Source organism: Metarhizium acridum (assembly GCF_019434415.1).
Source record: "Metarhizium acridum strain ARSEF 324 chromosome Unknown scaffold_466, whole genome shotgun sequence".
Taxonomy (NCBI): Eukaryota; Fungi; Ascomycota; class Sordariomycetes; order Hypocreales; family Clavicipitaceae; genus Metarhizium; species Metarhizium acridum.
The window spans coordinates 90,315-113,304 of record NW_027094038.1 but is presented as its reverse complement, the minus strand read 5'-3'; the positions used below and the strand labels follow the sequence as shown (position 1 = coordinate 113,304).

Below are 22,990 nucleotides of genomic sequence, written 5' to 3'. Positions count from 1 at the left end.
GCAATTTTGATAACACTCAGAGGTGGCGAACTTCTAATAATGGCTCTTCCGCAATTACTAATGCCTAAATATCTCGTCAATAGGTCATGCTGAAGAGGAGTGAAAATTCCGTTGGTCAGGCTCCTACTCACATCCATTCCTGATGCCAGAAGTCCCTGGGGCACCTGTTTCAGACTCGGATTCAATGCAAAAGTCGTCTGAAAGCCCGCACTGACCCCAAACATTACAACAAGCCTTGAGAGGACAGGGGTTAAGCTTCGACAAGTCGAAGCCCTTAGCTTGCGCCTTTGTACCGGGAACTGTTGGACCGCAGACAGCATTAGATACCGGTTCCGGCATGGGCGGTTCCCCCTCACTAACGCAGAGTCTGAAGCCGACCCAGAGCAACTTGCAGCCATTCCAGCCCCATGTGTCCTTGTTGAAGCCCTCGATATCTTTAACTGTAAGGTCCCGAGAAGCGGCTATGCTAGCACAGCTGTCGCCTTGATTCGTCTTCACAGAAGCGCAAGTCCCGTCCGACTCGGGCTTTGGACGCCGGTCCGGTAACTTCCCGCGCGAGCAACAGACTTGCTGGCCTTCAGCTAGGGTAGAGCATAGATCCTCTTTAGTGTTAACCCTCATAAAGTCGCTTGCACTAAGGCTACATTTTGATGCTGGGGAGCTGCAGCTATCACCGCTCTTTACTTCGTTGGTTACACAAGTGCCGTCGGACTTGGAATCAGAAATACTTGAAGGGAGGATGCCCAAAGTACAGCAAACCTTCTCACCAATAACCAGAGTGTTGCAAAAGTTCGCACGGCGATTATATTTTATCAGGTCGGACTGGCTTACTCCGCAAGTCTTGGCCAAAGCCCAGCAACCATCGCCGCTTCTAACGGTGAGCGTTTTGCAATAGACCCGACGGAGATTATGCCAGAAAGACCTAGAGCCAAGATGTGTACCGGTCGCATTCGAAGAATCCGTTAAATTGGTTGGCTCAATGATAGAGGGCACACGGATTGTAACTTCCTTCCAATCTCGCCCACCACCCGGACCGACGCATTTGCCGCTTGCCCAGCTCCTGACGGCTTCCTGAGCAAATTTCAAGTTGTTTGCGCTAGTGGCAACTACTCCAAAGGCATAGTCCGCTCCAAGGCCATGTTTCTGACACAATTGAAGAAATGTCGTCTTGGAAATGGACCTTTCCGTCGCATATGTGAGGAGGGTACTGATAGCGTCAATGGCCAGTCCATGCTGATGAAGCTCAGCGCCAGCAAAAACGCCAACGACAGAAGTTTGGCTGTAGCCAAAGGCCAAGGCATTTTTCGTACAAGAAGGTACTTGAGCAGCCAAGTAATACATAACCTGGCGACTAGCTGACACCAGATGTTGAGTTACAAACGTATCATTGTTTCGAGTGGGAGTTGAGACTTCCAACAAGCGGATAGAAGTCTTCACCATTTCATGGTTAGGTGTAGTGCAAATGGCTGCTTTTGCATCATCAGGACTATAAACTTTAGGAAGTTTATACTCGGAGCCATAATCAGCTGTACATGCCCTGAGGGCTGGTGGATCGTCACTTTTGACGACGAGATCCAGCAGCAAGGTCTTGTTACATTGGGCGAGACTAGTAGCACCAGGTACCAAAAACCATCCACCTTCATCGACGCTATTTAATGCCTCGCTGCAGGGCAGAGGACATAGTTTGAGAATGGAAGGGGGAGTTCTGATGTTGGCTGCTAGCCATTCTTCGAGGTCCTTGCTTCCTTCTGTATCTAGCGTCTCTAATGCGCCTGCTGAGTTGCTCCGGACCACGGTCGGGGGGGCTTCTTGTAGCGTAGCCGCGGCCTGTAAAAATAACAGCACATAGGCTATGACAACTCGATAGACCAATTCTTTCATTTTGCGGGAAGTGATAAGAAAAGTCCAACCTCCCCTTCTACGGTGAATGAGGAGCCTTTCCTATTAAGCCCGAGAAAGAATGTTCTGGACTGAAAAGAAGAACAAAACGAAGAGCAAAAAATGAACAGACGTAATGTCATTTGAAACAAAAGGCCATATGCGTGAAAAAAGGCCTAGGACAAAGAACGTGGCCAAATTCGGCTTATACGTTTAACCAGAATCAGTCAGGCCCTTTCGACCAGCGCTCTATTGAAATCCAAAAAGAAAAAGGAAAATGAAGTTGTAAAAGAAAGAGGAAGAAGGAAGTGAGCCGAGGCGGAAAGAAAGGCCGACAACATAGATCCTTTCCCATGTCAACCTACCCAGTACTCTCTTTGCCGCCCTCTGTCATTATTACGGTGAATGGGACCGAACAGGACACAATAACAGGCCATTAATATGCTTTCGCACCACAAGTAGCATGTTTTTTCTCTTCCTGCATATGTCTGCCGAGCCGGATGCGAGACCCCTGCACAAAAGAGGAATATGTCCTACTCCCTCTATGTGGCCAACGCGCTTTGGATCTTCACGGGCCCCATATGCGAGATGAAGGATTGTCAGAAGGTGTTCCTCTCAAGCTCTTGACACGACCCAAGCGAGCCGTGGCGTATACATGGCAAAACTATGACCCCTGCATGATTAGCTGTAATACACAAGGTGGATCACAGGAATAATGACTTTGAGTCAATAAAAGTGAAGACGATGAGACGTCATTAAGCCATAACTTGCCCGGCTCTCTCTTTCCAAGCTTGCGCCGCTAGAAGTCTTCTTTTGCCATACATTCCACCTAATTTTTATTTTTCGGAATCTGCCCATCGCTGGTGAACCATTTAGCGTCTTACATCAGTCTATCACCCATTAAGCTAACATGAAACAATGTTTCTTATTGTTTGCACTCTTGTGCTATGCTGGTAGGGTTTTCGCAGGAGGGCTACACGGATGCATGGAGCGAGTTCTAGCTTTCCAGGCATACGTACTCGACGAGCTAAACGATCCTAAGGATCGCAGCATTGGGTTCAGTTGCACTCGCTGGGACAACAAAAACAGGGCCTGTAGAGGCAAATGGCAGGCTTGCGCAGGATCCGCTGCCAATGGCAGATGCACTTATGACGAGTTTCTCAACCTTCTCCAATCAAAGAAGAAAGACCCAGTGAATGGCTGGGCGGTCTATAAGCGGGGAACAAAACGCCTAGATGTTGAGGGAAGCTCCAAATTTTGTTTCCAGCAGTTCAAAGGAAAAGTGCCCGAAATTCCGGTCTACCGTGTAATCAAGGGCGAAAGAGGAGACTTCAACTCCTACATCAGACGACTCGGCGAGACGGTCGACAACATATATTCCAACTATGGTGGCACCAAGAAATCAAGCCAATACATGTTTCAGGATTTTGACAAAACGCGTGAGCGCATCTCCGTATTACGGACGGCGGACCAGAATCGATACCTTATTCCACAAGCACGAAAATATTTCGGCGAGCAGATGGAGCTAAAGATTGTGGATCTGGGCGAGGACCCTATCCGACCTGGTAAACGATTAACGGCTCTTGATTTTAAATTGACTGCTCTTGCTGCTAGAAAGGCTGCAGTTCAGGATTATACGACGAAAATCGGAAACTTTGCCAAGTCTTTCTATTCGAACAAGCATGCTAGGCAGCATCTTGCGGTGAGGAGGAGCTACAGAAAAGTCGCAGACCGCGCCCGGTCGTGTAGGGCGTACACCGAGCCCTAAACCAAGGGCAACGGAGTTTAAGAAGGAGGCGGCAGCTAACTGGAGAGTGAAAAGTCGTTGCTATATCGAGAACAGATGAAGAGCACCATTTGCATCTACTGTTCGCTAGTTTTAGTTTCATTGATCAATTATCACTAGGTTTAGTTTAGATATCCTTTTTATTTAACATGGTACTCCTCCGTAAACCGGGTCTTGATACTGTGTAGCTGCCATCATGTCGTCAATTTCGTCAGGATCCATCACTTGGCCCGTTTCCTTGTCAATAAACTTGAGGCTTTGTTTCTCGCATGACCAATTAAAATCATCCCATGCGTCGCACCAAGATTCTAAATTATCCTCAGCAACCAAGTGATATTCCACGACATTTGGAAATTTCTCCAAGTCCTTGGATTCTGTCCAAAACCAGAACTCACTATTCTCACGATTTAGTCTAAGTCGACGAATAGCAGAGCCGATGTGCTGAATAGTCTCAAGATAACCAAGGCCAATATCGATCATATCTGTGTCGTAGTTTATCCACGTATAACGCTCTTCGGGCTGATTCGTAGAATGGGAATAAAAGACCTTTTGATATATATTTTGTTGACGGGCTTCCCGGCAGGTGTGCAGGATTGCAGGCGGGAATACAGGCACGTATGGATCCTTCCCCTCTTCTCTTGGATCTGCGGAGTAAAGGAACCCTCTTGGGAGCCTGGAACCAGATATAGCTCGCACGTCGACCGTACGGGGCTCAACTGCCAATGCCCATATTATGGCTCGAATCTCATATGGTAAACGAGGGAATGGGTGGAAGGCATCCATGCTCTTATCGGATGTTGCTGTCGCTTCGATGCGGAACATGAACAGGCTTTGTAGAGAAGAGGAGGGGTTTTCGCCGTAAGAGTGCATCTGCAGCTCGGCGAAAACGGGGAGTATAGGTTCTACTAGGTGGAGATGAGTGTTTAATGTTGGATAATGCATGGAACAATGCCTGGTATTTATAAAATTCCAAGCAAGGACACGCCGAATGAGCCCTGCAGATGTCGCCACTTGAGAACCTGAGCTAGCCATTTATGCTTGAGCACACAAGTCATGAAAAATTGCCAATATAGGGCCTGGCCTGATTACTCCGTAAATGGATCCCTGAACTGCTTGTGCTCCACCTACGGAAATTTGCGTAAGGCGCGTTGTGAACAGACGCGTAAATCTATTCGGTTATCCCTGCAGGATTTTCCATATTATTACGGAGTATTGTACTCCGTAGGGGCCGCAAAGGCCGGCTTGCCCACATGTCTCTGCTAGTTACTCGATAGTTTTTCTCGGCTTTAGCATCTTCCACCCAACAGCAACCTCAACCCTTTGAACCTTCTCTCCTCCGACTACCACGCATTTGAACTATTGACGCTCCTTACTTGAATTATTTTTATCCTTTGCATTTGCGCAATGAAGCCTGCTTTAGTTCTTAAGTTTGCGACCTTGGTTGCTAGTGACCGGCTCCCTCAGCTAGAATGGGACCCTGACACGGCGAAAAGCTGCCTTGATTGGTATGATAACGCTGGAGATGTTACGTGCGAATATATCAGAGAACTATTTGGTATTCCGGCCGAGCTGTTCACACAATGGAACCCTTCAGTTAACCTCGACTGCAAACCATGGAGGATCCAATCTTACTGCATCTTAACTCAGGAAAGGGTAGATGAGTACCAAAAGACACACAACACCGCCACAACGACTTCTACTTTAACTATAAACTCCATTACGACAAGAACCTCTACTACAAGCGCCCTTGGCCCCTCGCCCACGGACTGGCTAGCGCTTGGCTGCTACAATCAGGATATCCCATCTATCTTAGATAAACGCATGAGTGCTGACGGAGGTGACGACACTCTCACTATCCCCAAGTGCCAAGACATGTGCTACCACGCAAGCTATCGCTTTGCCGCTGTTAAAAGTGGTAATGAATGTTGGTGTAGCAGTTATGTTGGCGGCGAATATGCGAAGAACGCAGCTGAGTGTAATCGGCCCTGTGCCGGCGACAAAACGACTATCTGTGGTGGTCAAGACCGATTTAACATCTTCGAAGCCAAGATTCCAGAGCCATGGGAATCTATGCACGAGCCTGCTCAGTCCAGCTCAGCTGCTACAGAAGAGTTTGTGCCCGAAACTACCGAGCTTAGCTCATCGATTAAAGAAATGCCACCGGCACCCAGAACGTCCCATTCCACCTCTAGCGGCAGCAGAAACATTGCGATATTTTAGAAATCTTCCATTTTTAGTTTTTGCTCAGTTCTAGGGTTAGTTTGTCAATTTTAACCGACAGAAAAGAGCAATTATTTAGGAAGAAGAAATAATGCCAGCTTCGTATCTGACTACGAATTAAAAGAATAATGTCACCTATCTTATTTATTACGGAAAGGGCGGTATACAACTAATATAAAAATCTCTTTTAAAACATATTTTAATACATTATATTCGACTAATAAGTCTGTGCCGTTTCCGGCTCCTAGTGTAAAGTTAGCGTCGTGACCGTTAATACGACCCCCAAGAAACCTTTGCGTGTAGCACGTTATTATGCGCGTAGGTTTTTTGTTTCTTACACAATTACTACGCCTTCCTAATTTATAATACTATACTAATAGCACAAATATAATATTATTAGGGTAATACTAACTTTCATAAAATATTCGCTATATTCCTCTATTACTTAAACGAATATTGTCTTTGAACTAGCTGTTTTCAATTACTTGTTTAGCATAGAGTTGTCTAGTGTCCCTCACGTATTTGGAATAGTAATAGAACTCTTAGTATAATACTTGCATGAAAATTACCAGTTATTTCTTAGCGTTTATGCTATTATAGGCAGAGCTCTTACGAATATAGTAAATACAAGTGTATTATATATTGTATTTTATATTGTATTGTATTTTTGTGTATTATATTTAAATACATTATATTACATAACTAAAATACCTATAAATATATTATAAGTAAAAAAAAACCCCTGTTTTTTTAAACTTAAGATTATAAGGCTAAATATAAGGGTTATAAGAGAAAATTTTGAATTATTAAAAAGAGCTAAATTAGCTCTCTAAAATGCCCCACTTTTTATTACTATAACTTATTATCTTAAAAAGTTATAAGTAATTAAAAATTTACCCCACGTTACTTACTTTTTATTTTAAGATATAACTTTAAAGCTTAATATCTCGCTTAATATCCACATTTTAAGGTTAATTTTTAAAGATTTAAAATCACGTGATTTTCAGCTTTATTTTAATATGTAATATGCTTATATAAGCATTTATTTATAATATTAGATATTTTATAGCCTTATAATACATTTATAGGTATTCTTATCTTATAATATATTATAATATATTATAATATAATATAATATAATATAGTATAATAAAAACTATAAAAAATACAATACATTTAGAGGTCTAATTATAGGTAATTAAGTGGTTCCCGCTAGCAAGGTACACTGCTTACAGGGGGTCTAGAAGAAGAAGAAAAGCTATAACGCACTATCATAGGTTAGTAGGGCCCAGAGCATTAACTGTAGTGTAGTTTTGTAGTTTTGTAGTTTTTACAGTTTTAAATATAAAAATTTATATTAAATCTAATAAAATACTTATAAGATTATAAGTTTTAAGAATAAATAGTATAAATCTTCTACTATAAGTTAACATAAGAAAGTGGGTCTTTATAAGCTCTTATAAGCCTAGAACTATAGAAACTATAAAATGTAGTTTTTATAGTATAGTATAGTATAGTATATTTTTAGAAAATTATATAATCTAGTTTTTAAGCTTATAATAAGCTGGAAGGACCCACTTTTTTATGTGAGCTAATTGGTTATAATATTAGCTAATTTATATATTTATTATTATAATTCAAGTATTTTATTAGATTTATTATTAATTATTTAAGCTTTTTTGAAAATTAAAAATGTAGTTTTCTTGTTAATGCTCTGGTACTAGGGCCTATTAACTTTTTTATTTAATTACAGAATTATCTTTTAGTAATAAGAGGTCGTTATTTATAGTTAATTTTCTATAAATCGCATCGTTTAAAAGTTATTTTAGCTGTATCTTAATTAATATAAGAGGTTTATTAGTAGATCTTCTCGGCGTAATAAAGGGAATATTAATCACTAGCTTAAACTCTAAAAAAGATTATAGAAACTAGTAGCTAGATAAGCGTAAGCGAGTAAGGTACTATATAACCTAAGTAATAGTTGAGTATTCGACGAATATAACACAATAATACCAGGTAGAGCTATAAAAGTAGTGTAGTTTTATAGTTTTATAGTTTTTATAGTTTCTAATATAATAAATAATATTAAATCTAACAAAATACTTATAAAAGTATAAGTTTTACGAATAGCTAATATTTATTTAAAACTCTAAGCTAATATTTAAAAAAGTGGGCCCTTATATACTCTTATAAGCTTAAAACTTAAGAAACTATAAAATATAGTTTTTATAGTATAGTATAGTGTAATAACTTTTTAGAAAATTATATAATCTAGTTTTTAAGCTTATAATAAGCTAAAAGAACCCACTTTTTATATAAGCTAATTAGTTATAATACTAGCTAATTTATGTATTTATTATTATAATTTAAAGTATTTTATTAGATTTATTATTAAATATTTAAGCTTTTTTAAAAATTAAAAATATAGTTTTCTTATTATAGCTCTAATACTAGGTTACATCTTCTATTAAATCACATTATATATTCTAGGAAATACACTTATATTTTACTTGTTTTATTTATAATTTAACCCTTATAAGTTTATCTAGTAGTAACTTCTAGTAAAGCTTATAGGGGCTTAACGCCTAATAAAGCGCTCTTTAATAGGCTTAAAAATATATGAGATGTAATATAAGTTACACGTAGAATATATCCCTAATATTAAATAAAATATTAATTTATTATTATAAATTACCTTTATAGCGTAATAGTTAAACGCTATAAAGCTCTACCTTAGTGTTACGAACGACACTATACGAGAGATAGGACGGGACCGTACCAGCTAGGATAGGTACGACCTATAAGTATAAGAAGAAGGTAAGAGCACGTGACTAGTTATATAACCTAAAAGGCGATTAAAGAGGTTAATGTTTAAACGTATTAATTAAAGAGAATTAAACTAACTAAACCTTAAGCTAATTAATTAAGGTTTAAAGGGATTAATAGTTAAGCTAATTAATTTAGAATTATAATAGAGAAATAAACGGGTACTTAAGGAGAAGGTATTCTACTATAATTAGGTAATTTAGTTCTTTATTAATTAATTTAAGTAATAGTTTTATTATTAAAAGTTATACTTTTAATAGCCTTATTATAATACTACTTAAAAGCTACTTTATAGTATTTAACTTAACTTACTTTCTAAGAAATAAACCTATTATATCTTAAAACCTAAGTTATTATTATATTTTAATTAATTTTATTTAATAAGTTACCTTAAAACTTTAAGTAATAATAACTTTTAAGATATTTACTTTAAGCGAAAAGACTATTAACCTTAAGGAGATAATAAAGTATCTTTATAATAAAATTACTAAAATAGAGAAGTAGAATTAATAGCTTCTTAAATAATAAAATAACTTTTATAAAAAGATTAATAAGTAAAAAGAGAAACTTATAATAGTTTATAAAACTATACTTATAACCCTTATAAATACTTATAATATACTAAAATTTCCTAAACTAGAACTATATAATAGTTATAAGAGGAATATAAGAAACTTTCTTATATAAGCTTAAGCTTACCTTTAAGTTAATAGGAAAATCTATAAGACGCTTAAGTCGTAGATTCTTTATATTAATAACCTTTTAACTAATAAGGTAATAAAATAGTAGAAGCTAACCCTTTACGTATATTTTAAGTATAGTATTAAATTTAAAGTAAAAGTTATTTACATTTTCTTTAATTATAAAACCTTTAAAGAATAACTTCTCGTTATATTTAAAAATTCTAATAAGTATAAGAAAGCTATATAAGAACTTACTTAACTTAAGTAAACCGAATTTATAGCTTATTACGTTAAGGAGTTTAAACGTATTATAATAAAACTTAACTAGAATATTAAACCTAAAATAAAAGTTTTCTATTAAGAACTTAAAGAAGAAGTAAAGGATAATATTTATTAAAAAGATTATTTTAAGCTATTTAATAACTTTATTAAAATAGTTATTAAGGTAAATAATTATTTATATAAATAACGTTAAGAAAAAGGTAATAAGAATTACTAATTTTATATTAAGTATAATAAAGCTAATAGTAGTAAATTATAGTAAACCTCTATTATATACGAATATTACGTTAAACTTATAGAACTTAATACTATAAATAAGAAAAAGGGAAAGACTTATTATAATTATAGTAAGACTAGATACTTTACAAATAAATATAAAGCTTTAAAAAAGCTATAAAAGTTAATCCCTAAAGGTAAAAAGCTTTATACTATAAATTAAAAAGACTTATTTACGTGAAATCTTAGTATAATAAGTAATAAAGAAAACTATACGTTAATAAATAATACTAGTTTAAATAAAGATTAGAAATTTAAAACCTAACTAATACTTAATAACTTTTAGGAATATTAGACGCTCTTATTAAAAAGTAAACCTTTACTAGAATTAATTTAAGAAGAAGAAAATTATTTAATTAAGAAAGATAAACTTAAAGTTAAATATAAACTTCTTAATTAAACCTTCTATTATAATAATAATTACTATATATACCTTAATAGTAAGTAAGGTAATAAATAGTTTCTACGAGAATAAAAGGGAAGAAGAATAACCCTTATAATATAACTAAAACTATAATAAATTAATTTTAAGATATTAAATAGAAAATTATACTGTACTAAGAATAACGTATATATTACTTAAATTATAACCTTATAATATAAAGATAAAGGGAACTATATAACTATAAGTAACTTACTTAGCTTAAGTTTAATTAATATAAATAATAGGTTAAGTAATTACTAAGAAAGCTCTAATAATACGTTAAAAGATAACCGCTAATAATAGCGCCTAGAATAACGCGCTAAAGAATAATATAAGAATAGAATTAATAAATTAAAAAATAATAGCTATTATTATAATTAAGACCGATTCCTTAATAGAGATCTAATAGGTCTTTATATACTATAAATATTAATAGTATAATATACCTTATAATTAATATAACTATAATAAAACGAAAGATTTAGGTAATAATTAATAGTAAAGTATAAGAAAATTTTATCTTACTAAATCTTATTAATAGATTATAATTACCTTAGACACCTAAAAATAAGCTTTATTAACTTATAACTATAAAAGGAATTATAGTAAAGTATAGCTAAAAAGTAATTAATATAAAAGTAACGTAACTTCTTATTAATATATAAGGCACGAAATACTAGGTTATATTAAATATTATAGTAATCTTAAAACACGATATTATATTAAAGATACCTTAGTTATAAGTGAGTAATCTATAAGTTAATTAAAGAACTAGTTAACTTTAATAGGATTTACTAGAATACGATTATAAAGCTAAGAGTAGCCTATAAAGGGTACCTTATTTAAACTATAATAGGCCTTTAAAAATATATGTAATTACTAGAGAGCTAAAAGCTAAGATAATAAAGATTTTTAAGAAATACTTAAAGTATAATAAGCTATTTAGTAAAGAGCTAAAAATAGAACTATTAAAGTATTTACGCTAGGACTATAAGATTAGACTCTAGCCTAGTATTAAATTAACGTTTAATAAGATTTATTCTTAAAACTTTAAGTAAAATAAGGCGCTTAAGGAGTATTTAAAGGATATATTATAAAAGGGATATATAAGACTATTAAAGTCTTTAATAGAATACTTAATCTTATAGGTATTAAAGAAGAATAGAAAATTATAATTATATATTAATTACTAACACTTAAATAAGATTATAATTAAGAATAAATACCTATTATCGCTTATAATAGAAATTAAAGATAAAGTTAAAAAAGCTAAATAGTTTATTACACTTAACTTAAAAGAAGCTTATAATCTTATATAAATAAAAGAAGGCTATAAGTAAATAATAGCATTTTAAACTAATAGAGAATACTATAAATATCTAGTAATACCTTTTAGGCTTATTAACGTACTAGTAACCTTTTAAAGAATAATTAATATAATCTTATAGAAATAATTAAAAGTGTTTATAGTTATATATCTTAATAATATTCTTATTTATTTAAATACCCTTAAGGAATATAAATAATATATATATAAGGTATTATAAACTTTATAAAATAATAAACTTTTAATTAAAGCCTTAAAATACTAGTTTTACTAGAATATTATATACTTTTTAGGGTATATACTTATATATAAAGAAATATAAATAAGCTTAAATAAGATTAAAACTATTAAGAAATAGCTTATATTAAAGAATTTAAAAGAAGTTAAAGAATTTATAGCATTTATAAACTTTTACTATAAGTTCTTAAGCGAATATAAAGATATTTTATAACCTCTTATAAACCTAATAAAGAAAGAAGTTAGCTTTTAATAAAATAAACTAAAAGCTATAGTATTTTAAAAGATAAAAGATTTAATTACGTTAAAACCTATATTAAAAGCACTTAATTAAGATAAACCTTATAAGCTTAAAATAAACGCCTTAAACTTTATATTAAGCGAATAGCTTAAATAATAAGATAATTAAGGAAAACTATACCTAGTTATATTCTTCTTAAAGAAACTTTATAAACCTAAACTTAATTATAGGATTTATAATAAAGAACTTATAGCTATTATTAAGTGCTTTAAAGAATAGAGATATTACCTTATAGGAGTAAAGTATTAAATTAAGGTTTTTATTAATTATAAGAATCTTATATTATTCTTAACTATAAAGAATTTAAATAAACGATAGATTAAATAGTATAAAACCCTTATAAATTATAACTTTAAAATTATATACTATAAAGAATTTAAAAACGAAAGAGTAAACGCGCTTAGCTAAAAAGAGAACTTAAAATTAAATAAGTAAGTAAGTAATACACCCCTATTATATACTATTAAGAATAGGAACCTTATATTAAGTATTTAAGAAATTAATATAATATAGTAAGTTAAGCTACATAAAATATAAATGTACTAGATTATATTATATATTAATAATAATAGTTATTTAAATAATTAAAAAACGAAAACGCATTTATTTAAGAAAGGTAAAACCTTTTTATATAATAAATAATAGTATATTCTTAGTACACTTTAAGAATAGCTTATTAAGGAAATATATAAGTATTTATTATACGAATATTAGGGTGTAGGGAAAACAATTAATAGGCTAAGAAGATTATATAACTTTTTAGAAAGCAGAAAAATAGTATAAAAAGTTATTAAGAAATGTAACACGTATAATAAAGTAAAATTAGCGTAACACGTATTATATAAAGAATTATAACTAATATTACCACTTAAAAGAGTATAATAAACTATTATAATAGACTTTATTATTAAACTATTAAAGTTAAAAGAACCTATAATAGGGGTAGCTTATAATAATATTCTAGTTATTATAAATAAACTTATAAAATAAGCCTACTATATTTTATATAAGAAATTAAGTAATATTAAGGACTTAACGTATATATTCTTTAAAATAGTTATTATATAATATAAATTACTAATAAAGCTTATATTAAATCGTAATAAATTATTTACCTTAAACTTTTAAAAATACCTTATAGAAACTATAAAGCTTAAATAAAGCTTATTAATAGTATTTCACCTATAATTAAATAGGTAAATAGAAATCTTAAATTAAATACTTAAATAATATTTATAAAGCTATATTAACTATTAATAGAATAATTAGGTAGAATAGCTACTATTAGTATAATAGGCTTATAATAGCTCTAAGATTAATAATATAAAGATATTATTATTTAGGGTAAATTACGAACTTAACCCTATTATTAAAATACATGTAATATAGAATATAAACGCGCTAGTAGTTATAATATATGTAATAATTATAATAGAAATATAAAAACACTTATAATAGGAATAAATATTTTTATAGAACTAAATAAAATACTACGCGAATAAAAAGAGATTACTAGCGTTAATCTTAGAGAAGAGATATAAAGTATATCTTATTCGTAAAAATATTAAATTTAAGTAACCTAATAATAAACTTAACTAAAAGAAGATTAAACTATTTCTTATTAAATGGAAAATCTTAAATACTAATTATAAACTATTATTACCTAATAGAATAAGAATCTATCTTATATTTTATATATTACTATTAAAGAAAGCATTAAATAAATCTATAATTACTATAAATATTATAATAAAAGATGCTAATAAATATAAAGTTAAACGAATACTTAAAGTATAAGGGAATATAAAGAATTATTATTATCTTATTAAATAAAAGGGATATTTAAACTCTAAAAACACTTAGAAACTAACCGAAAACCTTATAAATTACTTAATATTACTTAAATAGTTTTATTTTTAAGAAATACATTTTAATTAATCTTTTAAGCATCGTTTAATAACTTAATATTAAACTTAGTATTTAAGGAATAAATTAAAGTAGAATTTAAATTCTTAGAAGAAGTAAAAACAACCCTTATATTTTTTTAAAGCTATTTTACTTTTTCACGTTTTATATGCTTTAACTCTTTAATATTATTAATATTACGCGTAATCGCACGTATTATTTTCTTAAACTATAATTTCTTTTATTTTCGTAAACGTAAAACCTTTTAATTCTTAGTTAGGGTACGCTTCTTAGCTTCTTTAAGCTCTCTCTTAAGCTTATAATATTAATTTATAATACTATAAAGCTATTAAAAGGTTACCCTTATAATATTATAACTCCCTTACTTATTTACTATACACTTTCTATAATAACTTAAATTAAAAATAAAGGCTTTATATTAAAGAAATCCTATATAAGCATAGTAAGCGTAAGCCTTTATAAGGGATAAAGATAAATTATTAATTATTATAAAAAGAAGATTATTCTAGTAAAGAGAAGAAGTAAACGAAGCTTTAAACCGCTATTTTAAGATACGATTAATTAATATAATAGTATAATAGTAAAAGAAGGAAAACGCATAACACTTAGCCGGCCTATTTTAATAGCCTTAAGAATAAGACTAATAAAGGAGAGGTATAATATTATAAACGATATTATATAAGAGACGGGACGAGACTATATTAGCTAGAATAGGTATAACTTATAGGTATAAGAAGAAGGTAAAGGCACGTGACTAGCCACGTAACCTAAAAGGCGATTAAAGAGGTTAATATTTAAACGTATTAATTAAGAAAAATTAAACTAACTAAACCTTAAGCTAATTAATTAAAGTTTAAAGGGATTAATAGTTAAGTTAATTAATTTAAGACTATAATAGAGAAATAAACGGGTACTTAAGAAGAAGGTATTTCGTTATAATTAAGTAGTTTAGTTCTTTATTAATTAATTTAAGTAATAGTTTTACTATTAAGAGTTATACTTTTAATAGCCTTATTATAATACTACTTAAAAGCTACTTTATAGCATTTAACCTAACTTACTTTCTAAGAAATAGACCTACTATGCCTTAGAACCTAAGCTACCGTTACACTTAGCCTAGTATAAAGCCGATTTAAACCTAGTTAAAGGTACCCCTAATTTTTCAGCTTAATTACCTGAAAAAGAGGGGGTTAACCCGTACTTAAACACGTGAGTTTTAGGGGTGAAATTAAGCTAAGCTTACCTTAAAAATTAACTAATAGGCTTAAAGCTTTAAGATAAGAGAAAATTAAGTTAGTATATATTATAGCTGTAATATAATATACTATAGAAAAATTAAGATAATAGGTTAAAAATAAGTAAAAGTAAATAATTAATACCTATAACTTATACGAGAAGAAACACGCTTTATATATAATATAATATAAGGTAAGGAAAGCTTTACGAATATAAGTGGGTTTTTCTTCTCTTAAGGGTTTTTCTACTTAAAATAAGGGTTAATATACTAGAATAGCTTTAAAAAAAAAAAAAGCTCTAGCGTACTTAGAGCATTAATAAGAAAACTATATTTTCAATTTTCAAAAAAGCTTAAATAATTAATAATAAATCTAATAAAATACTTGAATTATAATAATAAATACATAAATTAGCTAATATTATAACTAATTAGCTCACATAGAAAAGTGGGTCCTTTTAGCTTATTATAAGCTTAAAAACTAGATTATATAATTTTCTAAAAACACACTATACTACACTATACTATAAAAACTACATTTTATAGTTTTTATAGTTCTAGGCTTATAAGAGCTTATAAGGACCAACTTTTTTATGTTAGCTTATAGTAGAAGATTTATACTATTTATCCGTAAAACTTATAATCTTATAAGTATTTTATTAGATTTAATATAATTTCTTATATTTGAAACTATAAAAACTATAAAACTATAAAACTACACTACAGTTAATGCTCTAAGCGTACTTAATAATAATAATATTATTATAAATTTCATTAATAATAAATGCAGGATAATTTAAGTGAAAAGCAAAGAAATATAATATTAAAAAAAGCTAATTTATTAAATATTTATAAGATTTTTACTTTTATTATTTTTTATTTAAAGGGTTTTTATATAATAAGTAAATTTTAAAAATAACTATTAATACATAACCTAATTAGAAACCCTACCCTGTAATATTACACCTAGCTAAATATTTAGGGGTTATAATGTATATAAGGTATTATGCTAATAGAGAGCGAACTATGCACTCGTTAACTAGATCACTCGCGTTGTTGCAGAACCATGTGGGATTGGGATTCTGAAGGATCGCGGCCACTCCAAAGAAAATTCAACAACTTAACCCTGTAAAATTCTATCTTGTGGAGCTAGCTTTCCGTGTGTTCCCGAGATGACTTCTCTACTCACTAGTCTTCTTTAAATGTATTGAACATATACTCTTTAGCTTCTATTCACGCCAAAGCCATTGTCAAATCTGTCGCGTGGTTGCGAATTGCTTCCAATATGCTTGGACTTTCAATCATCGCTCTCGCCGTGACCGGGCTCTGCACTGTATTGGCTGGAGGCTCTAGCCAGGAAGCCGGCTTGCAAGCTCGTGCCAGCAGGCCCAGATTCCCGTTTGACAAGAATACGTCTCCGTACTGCACCTTTTGGTACGAAAATGACGGCTCGATGCCTTGTACAGAGGCCCTCGAGCTTTTCAGTGTATCTTTAGAAGACTTTGTCCGATGGGTATGTGGTGATAATATTTTTTAGCTCTGGCTCAGATAACTGAAACTAATGCACAGCTTTAGAACCCTTCAGTAACCTCTACATGTGACAACTTTCTTGAGTCTCGTTCTTTCTGTATGGAAGCCAGTGGTGAACCTGTCATCACTACTACTACTTCAGCTCCCACCACCAGTACTTCCACTTCTACCGAGCCCACGACAACTACAAAACCATCCAACGGTCAGCTGGAAAAGTCTCTCCATTCCTCTGGCTGGATGCATACTTATAATGAATTAACAGGCATTCAAACTCCCAGCCCGACCCAGCCAGATATAATCGACAGCTGTAATAAATTCTACTGGGTGAACGAGGGCGAGAACTGCGAGAACGTCGCTTCCAAGAACGGTATTACACTGCAAGATTTCTTGACCTGGAACCCTAAAACCGGTAATCAATGCTCCGGACTCTGGGCAAATGCCTTTTCCTGCGTTTCCATTATTGGTTACACCCCACCCACGCCTGCTGAGCCAAGAAACGGCGAAGAGACTCCTATGCCAATTCAGCCTGGCATGGTTACCAACTGTAACAAGTTCTATTACGTTAAATCGGGCGACTCGTGTATCAATATTGCCTCTAAAAACGGAATCTCAGAATCTGACCTAATCAAGTGGAATTCCGGCGCTGGCAACCAATGTAGCAGTCTATGGGCCAATACATACGCCTGTATAGGCACCCTTCCAGCATTCCATGTTAAGACACGATACCGTACTGATCGCACAGGTGACGTGTATACTGACGTCTCAGTCACGGGTGGCATGTGCATAAATACTGGATGTTCCGTTGGATCCCTTGAGATCGCAGCCGAGGGATACTGCCCAGATAGCCAGGTTCAGATTAGCTACTGGGAGCAACCAAACTGGGTTGGCAAGTGGTTTTGTTACGGGTATACTAAACGGGGGCAGTGTCGTGGTGTCTGGACTGATGGATGGAAGTTCAGGTCGTTATTTCTACGGTGCGCTAAGGAGGAAGATGATTGCGTCAGCCAGGGGACCTGCGCATACGATCCAGAGCCTGGTAGATCTCTTTGTTAGACACGTAGTTGGCCCGGCGGCTTTTGCGAACGTTAAATACACAGAGCATCTCCAGATTGTTACTCTCCTTTATCTACTATTAAACAAGGACGGCATTTAGAAGGCCTAGACTAGTTACAATACGGCGTGGTGTTTTTCCCTTTACGTAGCTACATTCCGTTTTCGTATATATAGGGTTCTCTAGAGACGCACGAACCTCATTTGAGACACTGCTGCCGCGAAGTCTCAAAGCACTAGCTCCTCGAGAGAGGAAAAAAGCCTAGCATCGCACCCCTTTTACTAATGGTAACTTGCTATTGCTTGATAATTAATAGGCTCTTAGCCGACCCTTGCTTTATGTATTCTGCCTCAAATGTTCTTGTTTACAGTGTGCTCGAAGTATTCGCTCATCACATATCATATACTAACATACGCGGCACTTCAGATCACCGGTCCTAGAAGTCTGCTATGCGGTATTAGCTGGATACAGGGGGAAGCGAACCGAAATAACATTAACATCTTGATATTGGATGATATTATCAATAGTTGGTTATTTTTATAGGGTTTTAGCATGTTCTACTCTCTTACATATTCTATTTACTTGTAAACTGCGTTGAATCTGTCTCCGCTTACTTACATAAAATTATAACCTGGTCAACTCCCTAGTGTCTAGTTAATAAACTCGAACTGTTCTGATCCCAATAGAAAGACCTAGCAGTTCCAATGACAAAATTTGGCAAATAATGTATAAGCACCGATCATATTATTTAGACCCAATCAAATGAGTGTCTGTTCATTCAGCTAATACATAGGCCATCCATCCTTGTAGGTTAACAGGCCCTCCTTTAGATCCTTCGCAAAAGTAGCCTAAGCGCCACTTGATACTTGGCCGAAATGCTCTCCTAGGCCATGCTGTATATCTCGCTCTGATTAATAGTGTTGAGCAGCTGTCGGACTTCAGATTCATGATATGCGCCACTTGGGGGATGCGTTAGCAATACCATATTAGAGAACTCGCCAAGGTATCTGTATCGCCAGGTATTATAACCTTGCCGTACTGATTTAGCTGCGCGATAAGCAGCAGGACAATCAAATAGCGTCTAGCTTTCATTCTTCCAAAATCCGGCAGCAACGGGTTCCTAACTAAACAATTGGAATAGGTCACCCTCAAAATCGGTGTTGCTAATAAGCATTGGCAGAGCTGCTGATTTTCTGCCCCTGTAGTTGGCGAACACAACCTGGTTGTCTATAGTGGGAGAATAAATTATGAGAATGGCTCCATTCACAATTTCACTTAGATGCTCCCACGATCTCGCTTGCCGGCTTGTTTAACAAGCATTCGTGCACCGCTTGCGCTGACGAGCGCTTGAGTAGAATTGAACCAATAATCTCGCGCCTGCGTCTTAGTCCGAAGCCCGACTCCCGTGTATGTTCCAGATTGAGAGATAAAGCCGTGTACTTGGGTCTGACGACGAAGCATATGAGTAGTCGTTAACGGAGACGACACCTGCGGATTGCCCGAATATGGTTATGCGCTTTGGATCTCCGCTAAGCCTGGCAATATTATCTCGAATTCACTTAATGGCTAAACATTGGTCGAGAAGCCTAGGGTTTGCATTACACACTGGGTGACCTGGGAATCCAAACATGCTAAGTCGATAGCTACATGCATATTAGCCCTGTATGGCTACCTAGGTGCTAACTAAGAAAGCATGCATGAGTTCCTCACTCTTTCGAGACTAATATTACGTCTTCTCCATCGGTAATAAACTGCCCATTTAAGAAGGTAACGCGGAGCTTCCTAAATCGTTTGTTAGCAGACAAATACCAAAGTAAATAGATAATAGGTTGCTTTTTATTCGTACCGACAATAAAACTTCCTCCATAAATCCGCACAAGGACAGCTTTCTAGCGGTCCCCTCTTGTGGCTTTATCCATATATTTAAAGTAAGACAGTCCTCACTAACAGGAATACCGGCATTCATCATCTCCGTTAAAAGTTTTGTGCCGACCGATGTGACGCTAAACTGTTTGATCAGATGGTCCTGAATTTCACCGTCATTAGCAGCCATGCTCGATGGTACGCAGCCAAAGCACCAGCGAAGTCAGCATACAGCACTGGCGACCTGGTTGATGTAATTACAAACTTTGCCACCTAATATCTCCTCCGTCCCATTGAAGCGGACGGGTGCCTGGAATGATTCACGAGATAGCCCCAGCCACTAACTGCGTGGAGTAAAATATAATTTATGCCGGTAACTCACACCGTAAAGTTAAACATGGACGCACAACATATATTACCGAGGTCTCGTCGGCTTGGGATGAGTAATACCAATGCAAGTATGCATCATAACCTTACAAGATTTGGCATGTGTCGAAGGAAATATATGTTCTGAGACTTATGCCTTTCACACATGGCGTAAACCTGCATGTGCCTGAACATGAAGCACGCCGCCTACCAAATCATACAGTCGGAATTCCTGGCATAGATAGCGAATATATTATCCGTCTTTAACGTCTTCCATCAGCTGCACTGCTTGAACATGTTTCGCAAACTCATGTATCCCGAAAGATACGGTATAGTAACAGTGTCTGCTAATGGCACGAGAGACGAAGAGACGACTCTCCATTTTCGTAAGATGCACTATCAAGAGACAAGCATACAATATGACTAGTTTTCCCACTGGCCACTGTCTAGAACATCTAAGACAGGCTGCAATGTTCCATGCCGTCGTTTCCAGTTTATACTACCGCTGGGACGAACAAGACCAAATGTCAAAAATGTCAATGTGCATCACCCATACGTGTCGGAACTTTGCAAAGATCAAGGACTAGGAATTTGCGAGACGCCTTGATAAATCGGATAGATACACTCGCGTGGAATAAATCGTCTGTCAGAGTTACTCCTATCTGTTGCGAGCGCAGTGATTACCACTAGCCCGTGTGTTCAATTATATGATACAGAGTCGGGGCACTGGTGAAAAGCAGACATGCAAACGGCGGATGCCGGTAATAACTAGATTTCGAGCAGCTTATCAGCTGCTATTTGTGCAACAGATAGCCGCGCAATCGTCGTTAGCCTTGGCTGGTACAGACAAAACTATCAAGGTGGAAGTACTAAAAAGAAGGCCAGCGAATAGAAAAGGAAGTCTGATCCAAACTTCACCCCAGTTAAACCAATGCAGAAGAGCACTGCCATCATTGGCCCTGCAATAAGTCCCCCTAATCCTTCCGAGACAGTTATTGCGGTGAACATTAACCCTGTCTTGTCCTCCTTTGCACAGCTAGCAATAAGGCTGCGAAGATCAAGTTGTAGCCTGTTCCCGATAATTAAACTCGACAAAAATGTCTCTAGTTTAGGTGCCAAGCCCAGGAAAAAGGCTCCGATAAGAAGAAATGTTGCACTTGCCCTAGCCATCCATAGGCCTTTACGGACTGGGCCAAGGAATGATTTCGTTAAAAGCAGTTGACTTGTCGAGGGGAGTATTATTATCGTCATTGCAAGAGCCACCACTCCGTTAATAGACAAAAGTAGGCTAGCACGAGCCCAAGACAGACTGAAACGTTTCGTCATGTACTGCTACAACAAGATGATGACGTCTTGACCGAGAGTGCCGAACGTGACGCTCACAAGTAGAGTAGTAGCGAGGAATGTGTGTTCTTGAAAACGAAATTCTTTCCAGCCGTGATGCAAGTTGCGGTGGCCTTGGGTAGCTTGGATAGAAAGTCGAAGAATCCACCGCCAGCCTGCTGCTAATCTGACTCTGGCTGACCGCTGGTTGGGTTGTATTCACGCGTGTATTGGTGTCACGGCCCCCCGGTAACAGTAATTCCAAAATGTCGGCGAGGCATAGTCCTGCTAAGCCGGTGAAAGCACAAAACCAATCGCCTCCCTTCATAAGGAGGTACGTCAATGGGCCGGATATCAGTTCAACAACCTTAATGGAGGCACCGAGGTGGAAGAAGGCGATAATCTGCTTTTCAATGAGCAGCTATTATGGTACTTTTACGGCATAGGGTCGGCGGACCTTTGATGCGCGGTAAATACATTACCAAACATGGTTAAAATCATGGCATTGATGATCATAGGTCCAACACCAATAAAGGTAGCGAGGCCCGCCAGACATGTTAATCGAATTGGTAAGGTTTTAGAAAACAGCCTGTGGACTAGGATTTAGCAATACATGGTTGCGAACGACATTGCGCCACGACTTACGTATGACAATCTCAAGAGCCTGCGCCAAAACGAGGCCCGAAATTGCCAAACAAAGCACGAGTCTGCGACCATGCTTGTCGGCCATGGCTCCATAAGGCATGGCCGTCACAAGGCCGGGAACCAGGGCAAAGGGCGTGATCCAGCCTTGCAGTTCAGCAAACTCTGATTGCACGTCTGCACCTTTGCAGACGGGGTTGTTCAGTGTATTGTTAACGTCCGGGTGCAGGGAACGACAGATGATGCCTTACATAATTTCCAGCATCGATTTAACGATATGGAAATGTTAAGGCCCTAAACCTATAAACCGCGGCTAATTGTCAGCCGATTAAAGAAGATACATTACGATAGTAGGGGTTTTCCCTCGTACTACTCTACTAGGTCTAGCTAATTAGTAGTATAATAATATGTTTAGTACGTTTTTATAAATTACTTTTAGCTCGTAAAATTAATTAAAAACTTTCTTTTATAGCTATTTATATAATTCTTATTAACGTAATGTATTATAAATAAAAGGTTATAAATAATATAAGTTTTATTTATAACTTTATTTATAAATCTCTTATTAAAAAAATTAAGCGCTATATTTATACGTGTTATACATTATTTTCAGCCGGCTAACCGTCAGCCGCGGTTTATAGGATCAGGGCCTAAGAACCACAAGCAACAGCACAGTCGTGCATTAAGCAGCAATTATAAGCCGCTGCCTCCATGTGCGTTCCACAGTTACAGGCAGTTGACGCGCACACGACGTCATAATAGTGTTTCAGGAGGCTACTCTCCTCGGTGTCATGCGTATCGTAGGCCATACTCAC

General features: G+C 34.9%; 5 protein-coding genes across 5 annotated transcripts; 3 read left to right on the top strand and 2 right to left on the bottom strand.

Annotated features, from left to right (window-relative positions):
- Positions 1 to 123: 123 nt before the first annotated feature.
- J3458_018258 (uncharacterized protein) lies at positions 124 to 1,881 on the bottom strand (the record flags this gene model as incomplete). The annotated part of the gene is made up of 1 exon (XM_066121182.1): positions 124 to 1,881. One exon carries the CDS (start codon positions 1,879 to 1,881, stop codon positions 124 to 126), a length of 1,758 nt encoding a protein of 585 aa, XP_065973828.1.
- A 982-nt stretch (positions 1,882 to 2,863) lies between these two features.
- J3458_018257 (uncharacterized protein) lies at positions 2,864 to 4,626 on the top strand (the record flags this gene model as incomplete). Its single annotated transcript, XM_066121181.1, has 1 exon — positions 2,864 to 4,626. The coding sequence occupies one exon, from the start codon at positions 2,864 to 2,866 to the stop codon at positions 3,644 to 3,646; it is 783 nt and encodes a 260-aa protein (XP_065973826.1). The 3' UTR covers positions 3,647 to 4,626.
- J3458_018256 (uncharacterized protein) lies at positions 3,809 to 4,534 on the bottom strand (the record flags this gene model as incomplete). Its single annotated transcript, XM_066121180.1, has 1 exon — positions 3,809 to 4,534. The coding sequence occupies one exon, from the start codon at positions 4,532 to 4,534 to the stop codon at positions 3,809 to 3,811; it is 726 nt and encodes a 241-aa protein (XP_065973827.1).
- Positions 4,627 to 5,068: 442 nt separating the features above from the next.
- On the top strand, positions 5,069 to 6,102 carry J3458_018255 (uncharacterized protein; the record flags this gene model as incomplete). The annotated part of the gene is given in 2 exon segments (XM_066121179.1): positions 5,069 to 5,193; positions 5,209 to 6,102. The coding sequence occupies 2 exon segments, from the start codon at positions 5,069 to 5,071 to the stop codon at positions 5,882 to 5,884; spliced, it is 801 nt and encodes a 266-aa protein (XP_065973825.1). The 3' UTR covers positions 5,885 to 6,102.
- Positions 6,103 to 16,685: 10,583 nt separating this feature from the next.
- J3458_018254 (uncharacterized protein) lies at positions 16,686 to 17,983 on the top strand (the record flags this gene model as incomplete). The annotated part of the gene is made up of 3 exons (XM_066121178.1): positions 16,686 to 16,913; positions 16,976 to 17,132; positions 17,193 to 17,983. 3 exons carry the CDS (start codon positions 16,686 to 16,688, stop codon positions 17,981 to 17,983), a joined length of 1,176 nt encoding a protein of 391 aa, XP_065973824.1.
- Positions 17,984 to 22,990: the final 5,007 nt, after the last annotated feature.